Here is a 20,764-nt window from a genome sequence, read left to right as displayed (position 1 = left end):
GCCATGAACCTGTGATCCTCCCGTCTCAGCCTCCCAAGTACTGGGATTACAAGTATGTGCCACCACACCTGGCTCTATTTGGTACTTTTCAATCTAAATACAATACAATCTACCCCCCTCAATATAAGACACACATGACCACCTCACTCCTACTTCTGTGACTTTATTCATGCAGCTCTTCAACTTGGAATGGCTCTTCTCTTATCACCCCACTCAGGGATTCAAGTTCAGCTCTAGCTCAACCTCCTCACAAGAGATTTCAATCTGACCCACTATAATTCCCTAACCAAAGAATGCACTGACTCCACAACATATGCTGTCAATATATCACTCTTAACAAAAAACTGTTTTTTTGTTTTTTGTGTTTTTTTGGTGGTACTGGGGTTCCTGGAAACCCTTCTACCTCCAGGCTCCACTCCCAGACCTATTTTTTTGTATTTTTTATTTGGAAACAGGGTCTCTTAAGCCAGCAAGGCTGGCTTCGAACCTGTGCAATCCTCCAGTCTCCGCCTCCCAAGCGTGGGGGCGGGGGATTACAAACGTGCGCCACCATGCCCGGCTAAAACCTGTTAATTAAACTGCCATGAAGCTGGGCATGGTGGCGCAAGCTTGTAATCCCAGTATTCGGGAGGCTAAGACTGGAGGATCGCAGTTCGCAGTCTCAGATAATTAGTGAGGCCCTCCGCAACTCAGTGAGACCCTGTTTCAAAATAAAGAATAAAAAAAAAATTGGGCAGGGTGTATAGCTCAGAGGTCAAAATGCCTCTGGGTTCCATTCCCAGACCCGCAAAAACAACAACAACAAAAAAACTGCCATGAGTAGTTGGGCGTGGTGGCGCACGCTTGTAATCCCCGCACTTGGGAGGCTGAGACAGGAGGTTCAAAGCCAGCCTCAGCTACTTAGTGAGGCTCTCAGCAACTTAGTGAGACTCTATTTCCAAGTAAAGTATAAAAATAGGCCTGGGAGTATAGCCCAGAGGTAGAAAGGCCTCTGGGTTCTACTACCAGTACAACAAAAAATAAATAAACTACCATGAGTGATCAGGAGCAATCATGTAGGACAGAGAAGGTCTATAATCACACAGACAGGTTGTGGAAATGTATGGAGAAAAAAGAAGCAGGAAAAAGAGAAAGGAATGAGAAAAGGAATGAAGGAGAAGAAAAAAATGAAAATCTATATAGTGGGAGAAATGATAATGCACTCAGAAGCAGAAACAGCTGTGGGGTGAAAGAATGTATACTGAAAAAAGCTTCAGGGTTAGTGGTGCCGCAGTCAGCTGATACGCCCTACCCCTCCTGGGTTCTGACAACAGCAGTTTTCCTAAAAGCTTCATTCAAGGGTCCATTTCTGAGCTTTTTTGTTCTAATAATTGAACTAACAGCGCAGACTGCTCAAAAATCACATGATCATCCTGTTTTGTTATCAGATCTATATGAACTGTCAATCTGTAGCATGATTACAGGGAAAAGGGAAAGGAAAAAGTAGAAAATGGAGGTAAATGTGAAAAAAAATGAAAACAAATGGGGAGAAAGAAGAGGCCCTTTCAATGGCAAGAGCACCACTGGCACCTGCCCAACTCTGGCATGGCCAAACTGTTAATGTTTTCATTCCTTAAGCAAATATTCACTGAACACCAACCATATATCAAGCACTGCTAGGCAGTGACATGATGGTTAAAGAGGAATAATCCCCATCTCTCAGGGAAATTGTAGAGCAAAGGGGAAAACAGGCATGAAGTAAGAAGATGGAACAGAGAAAACAGCAGTTCAGGCTGCTTCTAAAGGAGTCATTAAAGGATGACTACGCTCTCCTGGCAAAGGGAGGTAGTGCAGGGACTGTAAAGAAGCAAGGATGGTGTGAGAGTGGACAAGTATCATGGATCTCTAGGAGCTTCAGAGGGGCTAATATGCAGATTGACTTCTGGGGTACGCTGTTCTGAGTATATTCTATTTTCAGTAAGAAAACTATTGAACATCTTTGGGAGATAGTAGAGCAATTTTGTCAAGAATTAAATATAGGAAGTCTGGTTTGGAGGTTATGAAAATAATCCCCAATGAGAAATAGCAGCACAGCAGCCTATAGTGAATATATTGTTTATATCTGCCCAGGATTTATGTCATTTTTATTTTGGTAACAACTCTAATTTTTGCATAGGAAAACAATTCCTCTACCACTTACTCTGGTCCATAAGGTTTCAAGAAGGTCTCACCCTACCCTAAGATCCAGCATTGAATACATAATTTACATCTGACTGAGCAGCACATTCCACCCTGATCACAAAAGAAATATCACTCAAATCAGGTCAAAGAGTCAACCCCAGAAGTTTTGTTTTGCTGAAGCTACTGGGACTGTATACCTTCTGTTGTTACTGAGATTGCCCAAATTGGGTTTCCTAAGGATTAGCTTATAGAAAAATCTGCCTGAGAATGAAAGCAACATATCAAAAAGCAAAGCTGAGACAGGGACAAATACTAGATTTGGCCATGCCTGAAGCAATGTTATGTCCTGAATTTTTAGAAATATAAACCAGAAGCTGGGTGTGGTGGTGCACACTTGCAATCCCACCATTCAGAAGGCTGAAACAGAAGAATTGTGATTTTAGGACAGCCTCAGCTACTTAGTGAGGCCCTTTGCAACTCAGTGAGACCGTTTCAAAATAAAGAATAAAATATAGGACTGGGGGTGTAGCTTGAAAGTAGAATGCCCCTGGGTTCCATCCCCAGTACTGAAAAAGAAAGAAAGAAAGAAAGAAAGAAAGAAAGAAAGAAAGAGAGAAAGAAAGAAAGAGAAAAGGAAGAAAGAAAAGAAAAAGAAATATAAACAGAGAAAAAGGAAAAAATCAAGAACAGAATTCATAGAACCTGGTGATTGCTTGGATATGAAAAATGAAGAAGAGGGAAATTTCAAATTTCACTCTGAGGCTCTGGATTGGTTGACTGAATAGAAAATGCTATTAAGTGAGATAGGAACAGTGGAGGTTTTGATCAGTTGAATGACATTAGCTCATAGACACTAAAAAGTGTCTTACTACCTAAATTCCTACTCTATCTACAGCACTGCACTAGGAAAACTGAGCAATACATAGCGGTAAATTCCAAGCTCAAAAGTAGACCACACGGCCCAGCCAAGGCAGTGCAGGGTGGCAGAGCAACGCCAGAAGGCCATCCCTTTAACTGCTTAGTAGTTTCAGCAGACAACCTCCCAACAACTGGCATTTAAGAAACCCTGGGTTTCTGGGCATGGTGGTACACGCCAATAATCTCAGTGGTTGGTAGGCTGAGATAGGAAAATCATAGGTTTTAGGGCAGTCTCAGCAACACAGTGAGACTTTCAACAACCTAGTGAGACACTTTCAAAACAACAATAAAAAACAAGCCAGGTGTGGTGGCACATGCTTGTAATCCAGTACTTGGGAGGCTGAGACAGAAGGATCACAGGCTTAAGGCCAGCCTCAGCTACTAGGTGAGGCCCTTCACAACTTAGTGAAACCCTGTTTCAAAATAAAGAATAAAAATTAGGAGCCTGGCCTGGTGGCGCATGTTTGTAATCCCAGTACTTAGGAGGCTTAAACAAGAGGATCACATGGCCAAACTCGGCTACTTAGTGAAGCTCTCTGCAACTAATAAGGCCCCGTTTCAAAATAAAAAACTAAAAAATGGGGCTGGAGGGTATAGCTCGGAGGTAGAATGGCCCTGGGTTCAATCCCCAGTACCACCAAAAAAAAAAAAAAAATAGGGCTGGGGGTGTAGCTCAGTGGTAGAATGCCCCTGGGTTCAATCCTCAGTACTGGGGGAAAAAAATAGTGCTGGGATTGTAGGTTGGAGGTACAATACCCCTAGGTTCATCTGGGCATGTTGGCACACACTTGTAATCCCAGTACTTAGGAGGCTGAGACAGGATTGCACAGGTTCGAAGCCAGCCTCAGCTAATTAGTGAGGCTCTCAGCAACTTAGTGAGACCCTGTTTCAAAATAAAATATAAAATAAGTCTAAGAGTGTACCCTGGAGGTAGAAAGCCCTTGAGTTTCATCCCCAGTCCTACCACAAGAAAAAAAAAATCATCCCAGAGCACTATGTTTTTTGTTTTTGTTTTGCAGGCATGTGCTACCATGCCCAGCTAATGCTATGATATTTTGTTAGAAGATATTGGTCTAGCTAAGTGTAGTAGCTCACACTTGTAATCCCAGCTAAGATTTGGGAGGGATCGTGGTTCGCGGACAGCCTTGGCTACTAAGTGAGGGCCTTTACAACTCAGTGAGACCCTGTTTCAAAATAAATAGTAAAAAATAGGGCTGGAGGTGTTGTTCAAAAGTAAAATGCCCCTGGGTTCCATCTCCAGTACTGCAAAAAAAAAAGAATTCAGCTAGATGGAAAACAATAGGTGAACCTATGATATAACTACATTTGTAGGGTGAGGTTAAAAGATAAGCAAACACTCCAGTCCCTGATATGCTCAACTCAAGACAGAGGAGCCATAAAAGGAGAAATAACAAGCTTGACTACTGCAAATAGTAATGTGTAAAGCATAAACCCACCATATTTCAAAAAAACTGGAGAGTGGCTAGAAACAGGCAATCCTTGTGCTTAGTATATACCAGGCACTCTCTAAGGAGCTTTGTGCATGTTTGTGAATGGCATTTTATTGTATTCTCACAACCTCCCAGGCAGGAAGGCATTATTCTGCCCTCTCTTCCAGGTCACTCTCCTTGATCAAGTCAAGCATAGAAGATAGGATTTAAATGTAGGTCTAACAAGCTTTAAAGCTTATGCACATTTCACTCTATCAACTGCTTTCAGAAAATATAATGAAAAGTTGTATCCAGCCTGGCGTGGTGGCGCACACTTGTAATCCCAGCGCTTGGGAGGCTGAGACAGGAGGATCACACAGGTTCGAAGTCAGCCTCAGCTACTTAGTGAGGCTCTCAGCAACTTAGTGAGACCCTGTTTCCAAATAAAATAGAAAATAGGTCTGGGAGTATAGCCGGAGGTAGAAAGCCTCTGGGTTCCACCCCCAGTACCACCAAAAAAAAAAAAAAAAAAGTTGTATCCTCCCAATTTAAAAGTGGCACACACTTGTAATCCCAGCGCTTAAGAGGCTGAGACAGGAGGATTGCATAGGTTGGAAGCCAGCCTCAGCTACTTAGTGAAGCTTTCAGCAACTTAGTGAGACCTGTTTCCAAATAAAATATAAAAAATTAGGTCTGGAAGTAGCCCAGAGGTAGAAAAGCCCCTGGGTTCCACCCCCAGTACCACACACATGAAAAAAATGCCATCTCATCAAGAAGACTGTTTCTGAGCCAGGCACAGTGGTGTTCACCTGTAATCCCAGTACTTGGGAGGCTGAGACAGGAGGATTACATATTAGAGGACAGCCTCAGCAAGACAGTAAAATTCTCAGCAACCTAGTGAGACCCTGTTTCAAAACAAAAAATCTAGGGATGCAGCTCAGAGGTTCAATTCCTAGTATTGATTACACACACACACACACACACACACACACACACACACACACACGGACTGTTTCTGAACTGGGTGACCATAAAAAGGTTATGTCTAAGCTGGGCATGGAGGTACACGCTTGAAATCCCAGCATTCAGGAGGCTGGAGGATCCTGGTTCGTGGACAACCTTAGCTACTTAGCAAGGCCCTTTGCACCTCAGTGAGAGCCTGTTTCAAAAATAAAAGATGCCAGGCGTGGTGGCGCATGCTTGTAATCCCCGTGCTTGGGAGGCTGAGACAGGAGGATCGCACAGGTTCGAAGCCAGCCTCAGCTACTTAGTGAGACCCTGTTTCTAATAAAATATAAAATAGGTCTGGGAGTATAGCCTGGAGGTAGAAAGCCTCTGGGTTCTACCCCCAGTGCCACAAATAAATAAATAAATAAATAAATAACAAAAAAAAATAGGGCTGGGAGTACAGCTTGAAGGTAGAATGCCCCTTGGTTCCATCTCCCATGCTAAGAAAGAAAGAAAGAAAGAAAGAAAGAACGAACGAAAGAAAGGTTATGTCTGTAATGAACCAACCAAAGCCTAATTCTCAGGTACAAGCCACATTGTCTATCTGGAGCTAAGGAGACCACCATGAAGACTATTGAAACATTCTGAATTCACCAATGACTAACTGAGAGAAGGCCTATAACAACAATATGAATGGCTTTGTGGGGAAAACTCCACTCTAAAATTAAGCTCTAATTAAAGTTCTTTGGTTAAAAGGCAAGCACAAAAAGAGTAAGAGACAGGAAAAGATAGCATCAAAGAACAATCCTACAGGCTTTAATGACAGACACAGAATGATAGAAAACAATACTATCTCTGAGTGTGCTCCTTTTGTTATTAGAGCACACTCAGATATGGCATGTATAGAGATTAAAAATGCAGACTCTGGTGCCAGATTGCCTGGGTTTGAACCCCACCTCCACCAGGCATGCACTGTCTGACCTTGGCAAGTTATTTATCCTGCCCATGTCTCAGTGTCCTCATATGAAATAATAATTATAGTGCCTACTTCATACAACTGTTAAAAAAAGAGAAATAAGTTAACATGCTTGGTAGCCAAGCGTGGTGGCACACGCTTGTACTCCCAGTACTTGGGAGGCTGAGACAGGAGGATCGCACAGGTTCAAAGCCAGCCTCAGCTATTCAGTGAAGCTCTCAGCAACTTAGTGAGACCCTGTTTCCAAATAAAATACAAAATAGGTCTGAGAGTGTAGCCCAAAGGTAGAAAGCCTCTGGGTTCTATCCCCAGCACCACACACACACACAGCTTGGTAGCCGGGCGTGGTGGCTCACGCTTGTAATCCCAGCGTTTGGGAGGCTGAGACAGGAAGATTGCCGTTCACAGACAGCCTCAGCTACTTAATGAGGCCCTATGGAACTCAGTGAGACCCAGTTTCAAAATAAAGAATAAAAAACAGGGCTGGAGATGTGGCTTGGAGGTAGAATGCCCCTGGGTTCCATCCTCAGTAACACACACACACACACACACACACACACACACACACACACTGCTTGGCATATGATAAATGTTTGTTAAATAACTAATGCAGCTTTAGCTAAAAGGAGAAGAAAACTGAACTTGGAATTTCTGACCAAGTCTGCCTGCACATGAACTAGTACAAGAAAATCAAAATAACCCTAAAACTTGTTTAAAATTATAGGGGTTTTGTTGTTGTTGTTGTTGTTTGTTTTTTGTGGTACTGGAGATGGAACCCAGGGGCATTCTACCTCTGAGCTAACCCCCAGCCCTATTTTTTAGTCTATTTATTCATTTATTTATTTATTTTATTTATTTATTTATTTTTTTGGTGATACTGGAAGTGGAACCCAGGGGCTTTTCTACCTCTGGCTATACTCCCAGACCTATTTTATACTAATTTGGAAACAGGGTCTAAGTTGCTGAGAGCCTCACTAAGTAATTGAACCTGGCTTCGAACCTATGTGATCCTCCTGTCTCAGCCTCCCAAGCGCTGGGATTAAAATTGTATGCCACCACACCTGGCTATCTTTTTTTTTTTTTTTTTTTTTTTTTGAAATAGGGTCTCACTGAGTTGCAAAGAGCCTCGCTACATAGCTGAGGCTGTCCACAAACTGTGATCCTCCGGTGTCAGACTCCCGAGTGCTGGGATTACAAACATGTGCCACCAAGCCCAGCTATTCTTTATTTTGAACCAGGGTCTCAGTGAGTTGCAAAGGGCCTTAGTAGCTCAGGCTGTGGGCGAACCAAGATCCTCCTGTCTCAGCCTCTCGAATGCTGGAATTACAAGCATGTGCCACCATGCCCGACTTTATAAGAGATCTTTTATATGAAACATTTCACAGACATCTGGAGGAAGAATAAATAGTCAAATACAGATCAGCAGAAATTGAAACATGAAAAAGAGAAGTAGAAGCCAGGCAGATGCTTGTAATCCCAGCATTTGGGAGGCTGAGACCGGCGGTTCGCGGCCAGCCTCAGCTACTTAGTGAGGCCCTTTGCAACTCAGTGAGACCCTGTTTCAAAATAAAGAATTAAAAAAAAAATAGGGCTGGGGTATAGTTCGGAGGTCGAATGCCCCTGGGCTCCATCTCCAGACCCACAAAAAAAAAAAAAAAGAAAGAAAGAAAGAAAGAAAGAAAGAAAGAAAAAGAGAAGTAGAATGTTCAGTTCCACTCAGTGCACATCACTCATAGATCTCAGGCAAGAACCCCAAAGTTCTGTCTGTTTTGCAGGCCAAAGACTACTTGTGAAACAGTGAAATCCTCACCCACGCACAACATTTCGATTCTTCTCTGATGGTATTATCCCAGAGATAAAATATTCTGCCTCTAGTCATTGGACCTTAGCTGCTCCTAAGACCATGGCTGTATCTTAAACCCGTAAACATTAAGACTTCCTTAAGCCACATTCCTGCTGTAGCTCTCCACCATTCCAGTCTCTTAAAAGGATAAAACCAGTTTTGTTGTTGCTGTTGAACTACACTAAGACCACAGTTAAAATGAAGCAAACTCAAATACAAGAGGAACCTCTACGAAGTCTAACTAAACATTTAGCCAAAGTACTTTTTTATTTTTTTATTTTTATTATTTTTTTGGTGGTACTGGGGATGGAACCCCAGAGGCGTTCTACCTCCGGGCTATACTCCCAGACCTTTTTAATATTTTATTTGGAAACAGGGTCTCACTAAGTTGCTGGAAGCCTCACTGAGTAGCTGAGGCTGGCTTCGAACCCGTGCGATCCTCCTGTCTCAGCCTCCCAAGCGCGGGGATTACAAGCTTGTGCCACCACGCCCGGCTAGCCAAAGTACTTTTTTAAATCTTAAATTCCTGGGTTGGTGCTGTAGGTCATTGATGAAGCATTTGCCTAGCATGTGCAAGGCCTTGGGTTCGATACCCAGTACCACAAACAAAAGAACAAACACAGTAAGTCCCCTAATTTCTAGAAGCTCTGGACTTTCTGACAATAGTTCCATAAAAATCTGCACTTGTTTAGTTTACATTGTGGGGGAGAAGTGAAATGTATGAAGACTAAAAGGAAATGACGGAGAGGTCCTGCCACTCTGACAGGGCCCAGCATTGACAAGGGCACGTATCTGATTTCTGGTTTCAGCAGCAGGCCCCCACCCCATCCCGTTACTATTACAAACGCTCGTCTCCCTCCTAGGGCGCGCGTAACCTCTAACCTTTGTTCGGATAAATTCTTACAACATCACTTTAATATCAGCCCAGCTTGCTATCACCTCAAGTTTCAGTCAGGGCACCAATTTTGTCCCCTGCTCCTATCTATAGACTCTGGCCTACAACCCCTCAGCCCTTTCCCCCATGCCCTTCAATATCCACCTCCGGCAGTCTGGAATCTGAGCGCCGCCCCTGTGCTCCCCTGCCCTCAACCGGACCCGCCTCCTCTCCCTCGCCCTCACTAAACCTGAACCCCCGTCCTATCCACGCCCTGCCGGTTCCTCCGCTCAGGAATTCTTCCCAGCAGCAGTCACCCTCGGGTCTGTGCGTCGGGCACTTCTAAACGTGCTCTCGGAGCCTCCCAAGCCTCCCCGAGCGGCACTGCGCCCGACGGCCCGGACGCCCCGGCCCCTTCCCAGCCCACCTGCTCTCCTCCGGCAGGCGCTCCTCGCAGCCGCCCAGATCCATTCCCGCGCCCTCTGGCCGCATCCGGGACTGTGAGGCCGCCTCCCGGCTGAAGAGAGGAGTCCTAGTCGCTTCGCACGTTAGGGAACCCAAACCTCCCTGGGGACAGAAAAAGGACCACCATGGGTGGGCTCGGAGCGGTGCACCAAGCCCGGGCGGCGGCAGCGCCAATGACTGCTGCCTCAGCTGCGGTTTCGATCCCTGCCACCCCCACTTCCGGCTTCAAGAACTACAACTCCCAGCAAGCCCTTCGAAAGACCAGGCTGCTCCCAGCATGCACTGCCCCGTCCAATCCGGGGCCGCGCTCGCGGTGGCCTGCCGACCGAGAAGGCGTGCGTGGCGAGTTTGCGCTCAGCTGGGACTCGGTGTAAAACGTCGGCTGGCGCCAGGGCACTCCTATCTTACTTGGCCCTGAGAATCTGACTCAGAGGTGTAAACTAGGAGATAACGCCGGGCTAATCCAAGTTTAATTGATGCACTTCAGCACACTCTGATTTAACACTGGAGGCCTCACTTAAAGAGCTCACAAACTGAATGGCACACACAGGTCGCTATGAGATCACAAAATTAGAGCAGAAGAGAAAGGCTTTGGGGGAAGATTCCAGTAAGATTGATGTCAACGTCCAGGCCTTAAGGATGAATACGAATTAACCAGGAGTAAGAGAGAAGAGCACGGGAAGACACTAGGAAGTGTGCCGGCTTAGGAACGGTTGGTTTTGAATGGTCATCAAAAGACAGGAAGGGGTGGGAAACAGAATGGAGTGGGCATTCTCGCGCTGGCAGATCAGATCATGAACTACCATCTGAAGGAATTTGCTTTTTTTTAATCCTGAAGCAATTAGCATATTCAGTATATGCACAGCAACTAATTTGATCAAAACCACTTAGAAAGCTAGCTGACAAGGTGGAGAGGGAAGCAGTTATATGCTGTGTTAGAGGTAAGGGTGAAAGAATAGACTGGCAGTGCTGAGAGGAGACAAGCAGGTAATGCCAATGAGTGAAGTGAGCCAGTTGCAAGAGATAACTAGAAATGGCAGAAATTCAGAACTGGAAAGCTCAAACCTCATTCAAGAAGGGAAGTCTATGCTGTCAAATGGGCATATGGGCCTACAGTTGCCAGATATAATTTGTCAAAAAAAGCTGGACTCTGCAGTTCTAAATACAATTTCTAGGTTTTTAAATATTGCAACTATCTTTTATATATAATTTCAACATTGCATAGGTAGAACAATGTCGGTATGCTGTAGGTGGCCCTTGGGTTGCTAGTTTGCAAACCCAGTCCTAAACTAGAACAATGGCTGTGAGGACATGGAAGTTCAGATTACAACAATATTAAGGTGATGAAACAGTGCTACTCTGTGAAAGACTAGATATGACGAGTGAGGAAGAGGAAAGGATTAAGGATAACTCCAAAACTAATGACCTAATGAAAAACTAATGGCCTAAAAAAAATCGTGATTTTTAGGAACTGAAGAAAACTTTTTTGTGAGTTAAAAGTGAAAAGGGCTGGGCGTGGTGACACACGCTTGTAATCCCAGCATTCGGGAGGCTAAAACAGAGGATTGCAGTTCACGGACAGCCTCAGCTACTTAGTGAGGCCCTCTGCAACTTAATGAGACCCTGTTTCAAAATAAAGAATAAAAAATTAGGGCAGGGTACGTGTAGCTCAGAGGTCGAATGCCCCTGGGTTCCATCCCCAGACCTGAAAAAAAAAAAACGAAGAGACACTTTCAATGCAAATTATTAATTTATTTGTATAAAAATACTCTCTTAAAATTTCTCATATTTCCTCCTAAAGGATTTCTACTTTTTTTTAATTTGTATTGAGGATTGAACCCAGAGGCATTCTACATTTGAGTTACATCCACAGTACTTTTGTTTGTTTTTTTTTTGTTTGTTTATTTGTGGTACTGGGGATGGAACCCAGGGGCATTCTACTTCGAAGCTACACCCCCAGCCCTTTTTTTTATTCCTTATTTTGAAACAGGGTCTCCCTGAGTTGCAAAGGGTCTCACTAAGTAGCGGAGGCTGTCAACAGACGGGGATCCTCTTGTCTCAGCCTCTCAAATGCTAGGATTATAAACCTGTGCCACCATGCCCAGCCCCAGTCCTTTTTACTTCTTTATTATTTGTGATAATGGGGATCAAACCCAGGGGCATTCTACCACCAAGTTAAACCCCCAGCTCTTAAAAAAAATGGGGGGGGGTACTAGGGATTGAGTCCCAGGACATTCTAAATCTGAGCTACACCCCCAGCCCTATTTTTTGTTTGTTTGTTTTAAGGTACTGGGGATTGAATCTAAGAGCATTCTACCTCTGAGCTCCACCCCCACCCCTATTTTTTTATTCTTTATTTTGAAACAGGGTCTCACTAAGTTGCAGAGGGCCTCACTAAGTAGCTGAGGCCAGCTGAGAACTCTGATCCTCCTGTAGCAGCCTCTTGAGTACTGAGATTACAAGCCTGCATGACAACACATGGCTTCCCAGCCCTATTTTTTATTCTTTGTTTTGAAACAGGGTCTCACTAAGTTGCAGAGGATCTTACTAAGAAGCTGAGGCTGGCCACAAACTTGAGATCCTCCTGTCTCAGCCGCCCAAGTACTGTGATTACAACCCTGCACACTACACTCAGCTTAATTTTTTTTCTTTTTTTGCATGTCAGGATGGAACCCACGGCCATTCAACCTCTAGGCCACACTCCCTGCCCTATTTTTTTTAGTTCTTTAATTTGAAACCGGGTCTCACTGAGTTGCAGAGGACCTCACTAAGTAGCTGAGGCTGTCCACGAACTTCGATCTTCCAGTCTCAGCCTCCCGAATGCTGGGATTAGAAGCGTGCACTGCCACGCTCGGCTCCAGCTTTTTTTTTTTTTTTTTTTTTTTTGAAACAGGATCTTACAAAGTTGCTGAGGGTTTTGCTAAGTGGCAGAGGCTACCCTCCAACCTGTCTCAGCCTCTCAAGAACTGGGATTACAGGCATGTACCAGTGTTCCCTTTTTAGGAAAAGGACAGCATTGGATGGGCAAGGTGGCACATGCCTGTAATCCCCACACTTGGAAGGCTAAGACTGAAAGATCACAGGTTCTAGGCCAACACAAGATAACTTAGCAAAATTATGCTTCTAAGAAAAAATAATCAAATAAAAATAAAGAGCTAGCTGGGCGTGGTAGCGCACGCTTTTAATCACAACATTTGGGAGGCTGAGAGAGGAGGATTGCATAGGTTCGAAGCAAGCCTTAGCTACTTAGTGAGGCCCTCTGCAACTCAGTGAGACCCTGTTTCAAAATAAAGAAAAAAGCCGGGCCTGGTGGCGCATGCTTGTAATCCCTGTGCTTGGGAGGCTGAGACAGAAGGATCGCACAGGTTCGAAGCCAGCCTCAGCTACTTAGGCTCTCAGCAACTTAGTGAGACCCTGTTTCCAAATAAATATATAAAAAAAGGTCTGGGAGTATAGCCCAGAGGTAGAAGGCCTCTGGGCCTCTGGGTTCCACCCCCAGGACCACCAAAAAATAAAATAAAATAAAATAAAATAAAAAATAGGGCTGTGTTGCTTGGAGGTAGAATGCCCCTGTGTTCCATCCCCAGTACCGCAAATAAATAAAATAAATAAAGGGCTAGAAGCTCACAGGTAGAATGCCCCTGGGTAATACACACACACACACACACACACACACACACACACACACACACAAACTGAGGTTATAGCTTGGAACTAGAACACCCCTCACTAAGTAGCTGAGGCTGTCCGCGAACTGCGATCCTCCGGTCTCTGCCTCTCAAATATTGGGATTACAAGCATGTGCCACCACGCCCAGCTTGTGTTTTTATTTTTGAAACAGGTTCTCACTGAGTTGCGAAGGGCCTTGCTAAGTAGCTGAGGCTGTCAGCGAACCACGATCCTCCAGGATTCAGCCTCCAGAATGCTGGGATTACAAGTGTGCGCATCCCAGCCTGGCTCCCCAGCCCTATTTTTTTTTTTTTTTTTTTTTTTTTGCGGGTTTGGGGATAGGACCCAGGGGCGTTCGACCTCCGAGCTACAGCCCTACCCTATTTTTTATTCTTTATTTTGAAACCAGGTCTCACTAAGTTGCAGAGGGCTTCAGTAAGTAGCTGAGGCTGTCTGCAAACCGCGATCCTCCAGGTTTCAGCCTCCCAAATGCTGGGATTACAAGCGTGGGCCACCATGCCCAGCTCCCAAGTTTTAATATTAGTTATTTGGCTTTGTTTCTTCCTTCCTTTTTTTGTGTGTATATATTTGTGGTGTGCATGCACACTGGCTATTGAACCCAGGGGCATTCTACCTCTGAGCTATACTTCCAGCCCTATTTTATTTATTTATTTGGAAACAAGGTCTCACTAAGTTGCTGAGGCTGGCTGCAAACCTGGGATTCTCCTATCTCAGCCTCTCAGGTACTGGAATTACAAATGTGCGCCACCACACTCAGTTTAATTGGTTTTCATTTTGTCTTCACAGAAACATTTTCATCCCCTCTAAGCACTTAGTATTGGTTAATTAATTCAATTATATAGGAAAGTTTACTGCTGCCATGAACATTGCATACAAATTTAGAATTTCTAGTTTTTCTTTCTTTTTTTTGTTTTTGTTTTTTGGGGGTTTCTTTTGGTGGTACTGAAGTTGAATGTAGAGGTAAGATTGCCTTTAAGCTCCATCCTCCAGCCTATTTTATTTTTTTATTTTGAAACAAGGTCTCACTAAATTGCTAAGGGCCTTACTAAGTTGCTGAGGCTAGCCACAAATCTGCAATATTCTAGTCTCAGCCTCCCAAGTACTAGGTTACAGGTGCATTTTTACCATGTTTGGCTGGAATTTTTATAATTTTAACAAGAAAATAAGCCAGGCATGGTGGCACACACTTGTAATTCCAGCATTCAGGAGGCTGAGACCGGAGGATCTCAGTTCATGGACACCCTCAGCTACTTAGTGAGATCCTTTGCAACACAGTGAGACCCTGTTTCAAAATAAAGAATAAAAAGTAGGGGTGGGGATGTAGCTCAAAGGTAGAATGCCCCTGGGTTCTATCCCCAGTATCGCAAAAAAAAAAAGGAAGAAAGAGAGGAAGAAAGAAAAGAAAAGAAAAGAGGCCTATGCAATCCCAGTATTTCATAGGTTAAGGCAAGAGGATCGTGGGTTCAAGGACAGCTTCAGCAAGTAGTGAAACTCTCAGTAACTTAATGAGACCCTGTTTCAGAATTAAAAAATAAGAGCCAGGCATAGTAATGCACACTTGTAATCCCAGTACTTGGGAGCCTGAGACAGGAAGATCACAGGTTTGCCACCAGCCTCTGTAACATAGTGAGGCTCTCCGCAACTTAGTGAGACCCTATTGCAAAATAAAAATAAAATAAGGCTAGCATAACTTAGAGGTAGGATGCCCCTTAGTTCCATCCCCAGTACCCCCCACACACACAACCAACCAAAAAAACTCCTTAGTTTTGTACTGAGCAAAACCATTACAATTGAGGAATGTTCAATTTCTGTCCTTGTCTCAGCCCCCTACAACTCTAGCTGGATAAAATAAAGTTGGGCTAAGAGGAGGGATCCTCTACAGAAGAAAAGAGAACAGAGTTAATCCACAGCTGAGCTTGGGCTCCTCATCCTAGAGTGGAAAATGGGGAACAAAGAGAAAAGCATGGGAGAGAAGAATGCCTGAAGGCTCCATTACCCAAGAACCTTGGCTCCCCAGATCCTTCCCAGACTATCAACCTATCCAATATGAATTGAGAATATCTTTTTATTTTTTTCAGTACTGGGGATTGAGCCCAGGGAATTCTACCACTGAGCTATACCTCCAGCCCTATTTTTTTTTTTTATCTTTTATTCTTGAAACAGGTCTCAGTAAGTTGCAGAGAGCCTAAGTAGCAGAGGCTGGCCTCAAACCTGTTATCCTACTATTTCAGCCATTCACGTACTGGGATTGAGAATATCTGTGTGTGTGTGTGTGTGTGCTAATGGAGATGGAACCCAGGATCATTCTACCTCCAAGTTACACCTCCAGTCCTATTTTTTATTCTTTATTTTGAAACATCGGGGTCTCACTGAGTTGCAAAGGGCCTCACTAAGTAACTGAGGTTGGCTGTGAACTCGGATCCTCCTGGATCCTTTCAAATGCTGGGATTACAAGTGTGCATCACTACGCCTGGCTTGAGAATATTTTTTAAAATAAATATTATTTAAATGGGGAAAATTATGTAATTTTATGTAAATTTGTTTCATTTGAAGAAATTCTGTAACTTTTTGTGGTACTAGGGATGGAACCCAGGGGCATTCTACTTCCAAGCTACACCATCAGCCCTATTTTTTATTCTTTATTTTGAAACAGGGTCTCACTGAGTTGCAAAGGGCCTCACTAAGTAGCTGGGGCTGTCCACGAACCATGATCCTCCTGTCTCAGCCTCCCACAAACTGGATTACAAGCATGCACTACCATGGCCTGCTAAACCCTTTATATTTTACTCTGAGGACAGGTCTTGGTAAGTTAATGAAGCTGTCCTTAAACTTGTAATCCTCTAGCTTCAGCCTCTAAAGTAATAGGATTATAGACATATGCCACTATGCTTAACTGAAAACCAAATCTAACAGAACTTTTATTTTCTCTAGCCATTATAAATGTTGTCTTATCTACACTGTATGAAATCAAGCCTCTAACGGGTGGCTGCATGAATTCTGTTTATTTTGACTTAGAGGAAGCCAGTGAACTGCTCTACTCCAGGCAAAGGCTGGATGCCCAGGGTCTTAGCACAGTGACTTATTCATAGCAGGTGTCTTTTGCTCTCCAAGCTGTGAGGAAATAGGAACTGCTTCCATCTTGCATACCACTTTTTTTTCCCATGGCCTATTACAAAGCCCAGTGCTCAATAAATATATGATTAGATGAGTAATTTACTCAGGTGCCCCCCCCCCCAATTATAGGGTTGATCCTTTAACTCCAGCCCTAGTAGCTGGCTGATGGACTTCTTGGATAGGGCCCACCAGTTTTGATTTATTGGCTTGTCTCCCTCTTCATTTTTGCTGTTTCTCAGGTTGCTATTTTGTTGTTGTTGTTGTTTGTGTGTGACCAACCTACCTATCTACGATTACTCATAATGCTTCACTCATTTTTATACTTTTTTTCCCTTTGGAATCTGGGAAATTGCTCTGAGACTCTGAGATCCTCAGCCCTTGGGGAAATTTAAAAGTCCAAACAAAGCCGGGCATGGTGGCGTAGGCTTGTAATCCCAGGATTCAGGAGGCTGAGACCAGAGGAGGATCGCGGTTCGGTTTGTGGACAGCCTCAGCTACTTAGTGAGGCCCTCTACAACTCAGTGAGACCCAGTTTCAAAATAAAGAAGAAAAAAAAAAGTCCAAACAAGAGTGAAGATTTCTTTTCTTTTTCTTTCTTTCTTTCTTTCTTTTCTTTTTTTTTTTTTTTTTTTTTTTGTGTGGTACTGGGGTTCCTGGAAACCCTTCTACCTCCGGGTTACACTCCCAGACCTATTTTTATGCTTTTTTAAATTTGGAAACAGGGTCTCTTAAGCCAGCACAGCTGGCTTCGAACCTGCGCGGTCTCCGCCTCCCAATCAAGGAGATTACAAGCGTGGCCACCACGCCCAGCAAGATTTCTTAATATAATGTGGGGGCATTCCCTTAGAGCTAAGATTTGGGCTAGAGCTTAAGTTTTGGATAGAGTAAAAGAGGAATCTTTACTATATCCATGGTAGTAAGAATTTTATATATTTGGAATTTTTGTTATCTGTCCTATAAATACCCGAGTACAAAATGCTTTCAAGCTCTAAGTACATTAATTTTCTTATATAAAATTAGGAACTTAACCTAAGGTTCCTCTTTGTAGTATATCCCTTACAAATGAGCAGAGATTGGAGAAGTTATTTCTAGTAGAAGTCGAATGTGGAGAAAAGTGTCTTGTGCTTAAAGGATTTTATTTATTTACTTTTGGTGATACTAGGGGTGGAACCCAGGGGCTTTCTACCTCCAGGCTACACTTCCAGACCTATTTTATATTTTATTTGGAAACAGTACTCACTAATTTGCTGAGAGCCTCACTAAGTAGCTGAGGCTAGCTTCAAACCTGTGTGATCCTCCTGTCTCAGCCTCCGAAGCGTGGGGATTACAAGTGTGCGCCACCACGCCTGGCTTGCTTAAAGGATTTTAGAACTAGCTGAATATAGTGGGGCACACCTGCAATCCCAGTACTTGAGAGGCTGAGACTGGAGGATCACCCAGGTTCATGGCCAGCCTCAGAAACCTAGTGAGGGTCTCCACACTTAGTGAAACCCTGATTCAAATTGAAGAATAAAATGGGGCTGCAGGTGTAGCTCAGAGGTAGAATGCTCCTGGGTTTAATCCCAGTACCACCACCACCACCATAAAAAAAAAAAAAAATTAGAACTGTAAGGATAAATTATCTTAGTATAATTTGAATAATTAGTAACACTAGTTCTGTGTTTTGAAGATGAATATAAGGCCCAGAGATTCTCTCAAGATCACATGGTGAGCCAGGCATGGTGGTGCATGCTTGTAATCCCCACACTTGGGAGGCGGAGACAGGAGGATCACGCAGGTTCAAAGACAGCCACGCTGGCTTAAGAGACCCTGTTTCCAAATAAAAAGTATAAAATAGGTCTGGGAGTGTAGCCCGAAAGTAGAAGGGCTTCCAAGAACCCCAGTACCACAAAAAAAAAAAAAAAAAAAATCACATGGTGAGCCGGGCATGGTGGCGCATGCTTGTTGTAATCCCAGCATTTGGGAGGCTGAGACCTGAGGATTGGGGTTTGCGGCCAGTCTCAGCTACTTAGGTGAGGCCATTTGCAACTCAGTGAGACCCTGTTTCAAAATAAGAAAGAAATTCCGGGTGTAGTGGTGCACACTTGTAATCCCTGCTCTTGGGAGCCTGAGACAAGAGGATTACACAGGTTCGAAGCCAGCCTCAGCTACTTAGTGAGGCTCTCTGCAACTTAGTGAGACCCTGTTTCCAAATAAAGTATAAAATAGGTCTGGGAGTATAGTCAGGAGGTAGAAAGCCTCTGGGTTCTACCCCCAGTACCATAAAAAAAAATAAAGAAGAAAAAAAATAGGTCTGAGGATGTAGCTTGGAGGTAGAAGCCTCTGGGTTCAATCCCCAGTACTGCTTCTCTAATTGTAAGCAATGCAGAGAAGGGTGCAGGCTACAGGGTGGAGTAGTAAAATCAAGAACCTCTTGTTTACCTGCTTGCCTGTCTGTCTGAATAAATGAATGAATGAATGAATAAAAGAAACTTGTGCCAAAAATACTCATGCTATTCTTCTTGACAAGCTGGATATTATTCTTGGGTCTTTTTTTTTTTTTTTTTTTTTTCAGCTCTGGGGATGGAACCCAGGGGCATTCGAGCTCTGAGCTACAGTCCCTGCCCTATTTTTAATTCTTTATTTAAACAGGGTCTCACTGAGCTGCAGAGGGCCTCACTAAGTAGCTGAGGTTGTCTGCGGTCTCCAATCTCAGCCTTCCAAATGCTGGGATTACAAGCATGCGCCACCACACCCAGCTTCTTGGGTCTTTCTTCACTTCAAACTTCCTTCACTTTTAACGCTTATTGTACCCCTGACAGTTGTGTCCTAGGCTGATCCGTTTTTTTCTATGGTTATATTTTTGTCACAGGGAAGAAAGAAAACTTGACCTTTGAGAATAAGCAGAAATTTATAAACTTTCCAAAAGTTTAACAAAAATCATGCATTTCCTCAAGATAAAAATACCCAGGTGCATGCGTCTCTGTCTCTCTCTTCTCTCTCATACACGCACACATAGAGTCACAGTTTTTTGTTTTCAGATGCACATCTAACGTGGTTGGATGACTCTTGGTTTCATCTATGCTACAGATAAGGAGCACATTCACATGTATGAGATCTAAAAATATCCGTGCAACCTATGCTTTGAATTCAGACATGTAAAGGAGAGATGGGACATAGCTGTTTCTTGTATGTAAAAATAGGAAAAAAAGTAATTAACAAACGCAATGTGCATAGTAAGCAATATTTAAAGGCATGGAATCCCCAAGCAAAAATAGTCAAATGTGTCATTGGTGTTGAAGTTGGAAACCACATGATGCTGAGACATTACTAAATTAAGCACAGGGTACTGTGGTTTTGAGATACTTTAGATTACCGCAAAGTTCTGGTTCCTTTCTATGATAGCAAAATTTTAGGAATTGGAGAAAAAGGTGGCCGAGATTTCTATGTGAAGAGATGCTATGTCTTAAATGAAAATTCCTGAAATAGTTTTGTTATATGAGTACAAGCGCTTTGTAGAAGGAGAAAGGGGAATATGACATTTTGTATACAGGGGGAAAAGTTACTAAGCAGAAATTAATTATTAAGTTTTCCTATAGAGACGGTGTGGGGGGGCGATCCTCTTATTAATTCCGGACGCAGTTATTACAGAGAGAAAAAAGCAGCTAAGTAAGCAGAGGTACTTACCCTCTCAAGGGAAGATGAAGTCTTATTAAGGTATACCGTGTCAAATGTTTTGAGAGTGCCCTTTGAGAGATGGTGCTGGCAAGGTAAACGTTAGCAACCACTTTTAAAGTTAAGGTGACGCAAGAATTGTCACTGCAGCTTTTGCGTTCGGCTGAGGCAAGTCCGCGCGCTGCAGGTGGAGGGCGTGCCAGGGACGGGGGAGCGGGCCGCAGCCTGCGCTCGCGGGGGTCTGTCCGGCCTCCCGAGGCTGCATTGCAGTAGGTACCGAGGCATAGGGGGCGCTTCTGCAGTAGGAGGGAACCGAAGGACCTGAAGGATCATGATGTCATTTAAGACACGTGACTTTGGGATGCTCGGCCCCCCAGGTGGGACCGAGCGTCGCCCACAGTTACAGCTGTGGTCCTCGCCAGCGCCCGGGCTCGGCCCGGCCCGCAAGTGTCGCTAGGAGCGCGCGCGGCGCGGGCCGCTCTGGCCGGCCGCTCGTCTCGGTAGGCCCTTCCCCGCGGTTGGGGCGGGGGGGGGGGGGAGGACGCCAGCGCGCGTGCGCGCTCCTGCAGCCGGCCAGTCGGCGTAGGCGCTCTCGCGGCCGGCCAGTCTGCGTGCGCGCTCCCGCGACCGGCCCTTCTGCGTGCGCGCTCCCGCGGCCGGCCAGTGTGCGTGCGCCAGTGGGAGGCGGCAGG

General features: G+C 44.2%; 1 protein-coding gene across 2 annotated transcripts in view; it reads right to left on the bottom strand.

Annotated features, from left to right (window-relative positions):
- The window catches only part of RUBCN (rubicon autophagy regulator), a gene marked incomplete at both ends in the record, with an annotated part of 76,999 nt that extends 67,358 nt beyond the window's left edge, over window positions 1-9,641 (bottom strand). For both annotated transcript variants that reach the window (XM_080696866.1, XM_080696867.1), the window contains one exon: window positions 9,577-9,641. In XM_080696866.1, coding sequence (XP_080552992.1) covers window positions 9,577-9,641 — 65 coding nt within the window. The remainder of the gene's footprint in view (window positions 1-9,576) is intronic.
- Window positions 9,642-20,764: the final 11,123 nt, after the last annotated feature.

Source organism: Muscardinus avellanarius (assembly GCF_963383645.1).
Source record: "Muscardinus avellanarius genome assembly, chromosome: 5".
Taxonomy (NCBI): Eukaryota; Metazoa; Chordata; class Mammalia; order Rodentia; family Gliridae; genus Muscardinus; species Muscardinus avellanarius.
This window is presented reverse-complemented; position numbering and strand designations above follow the sequence as displayed.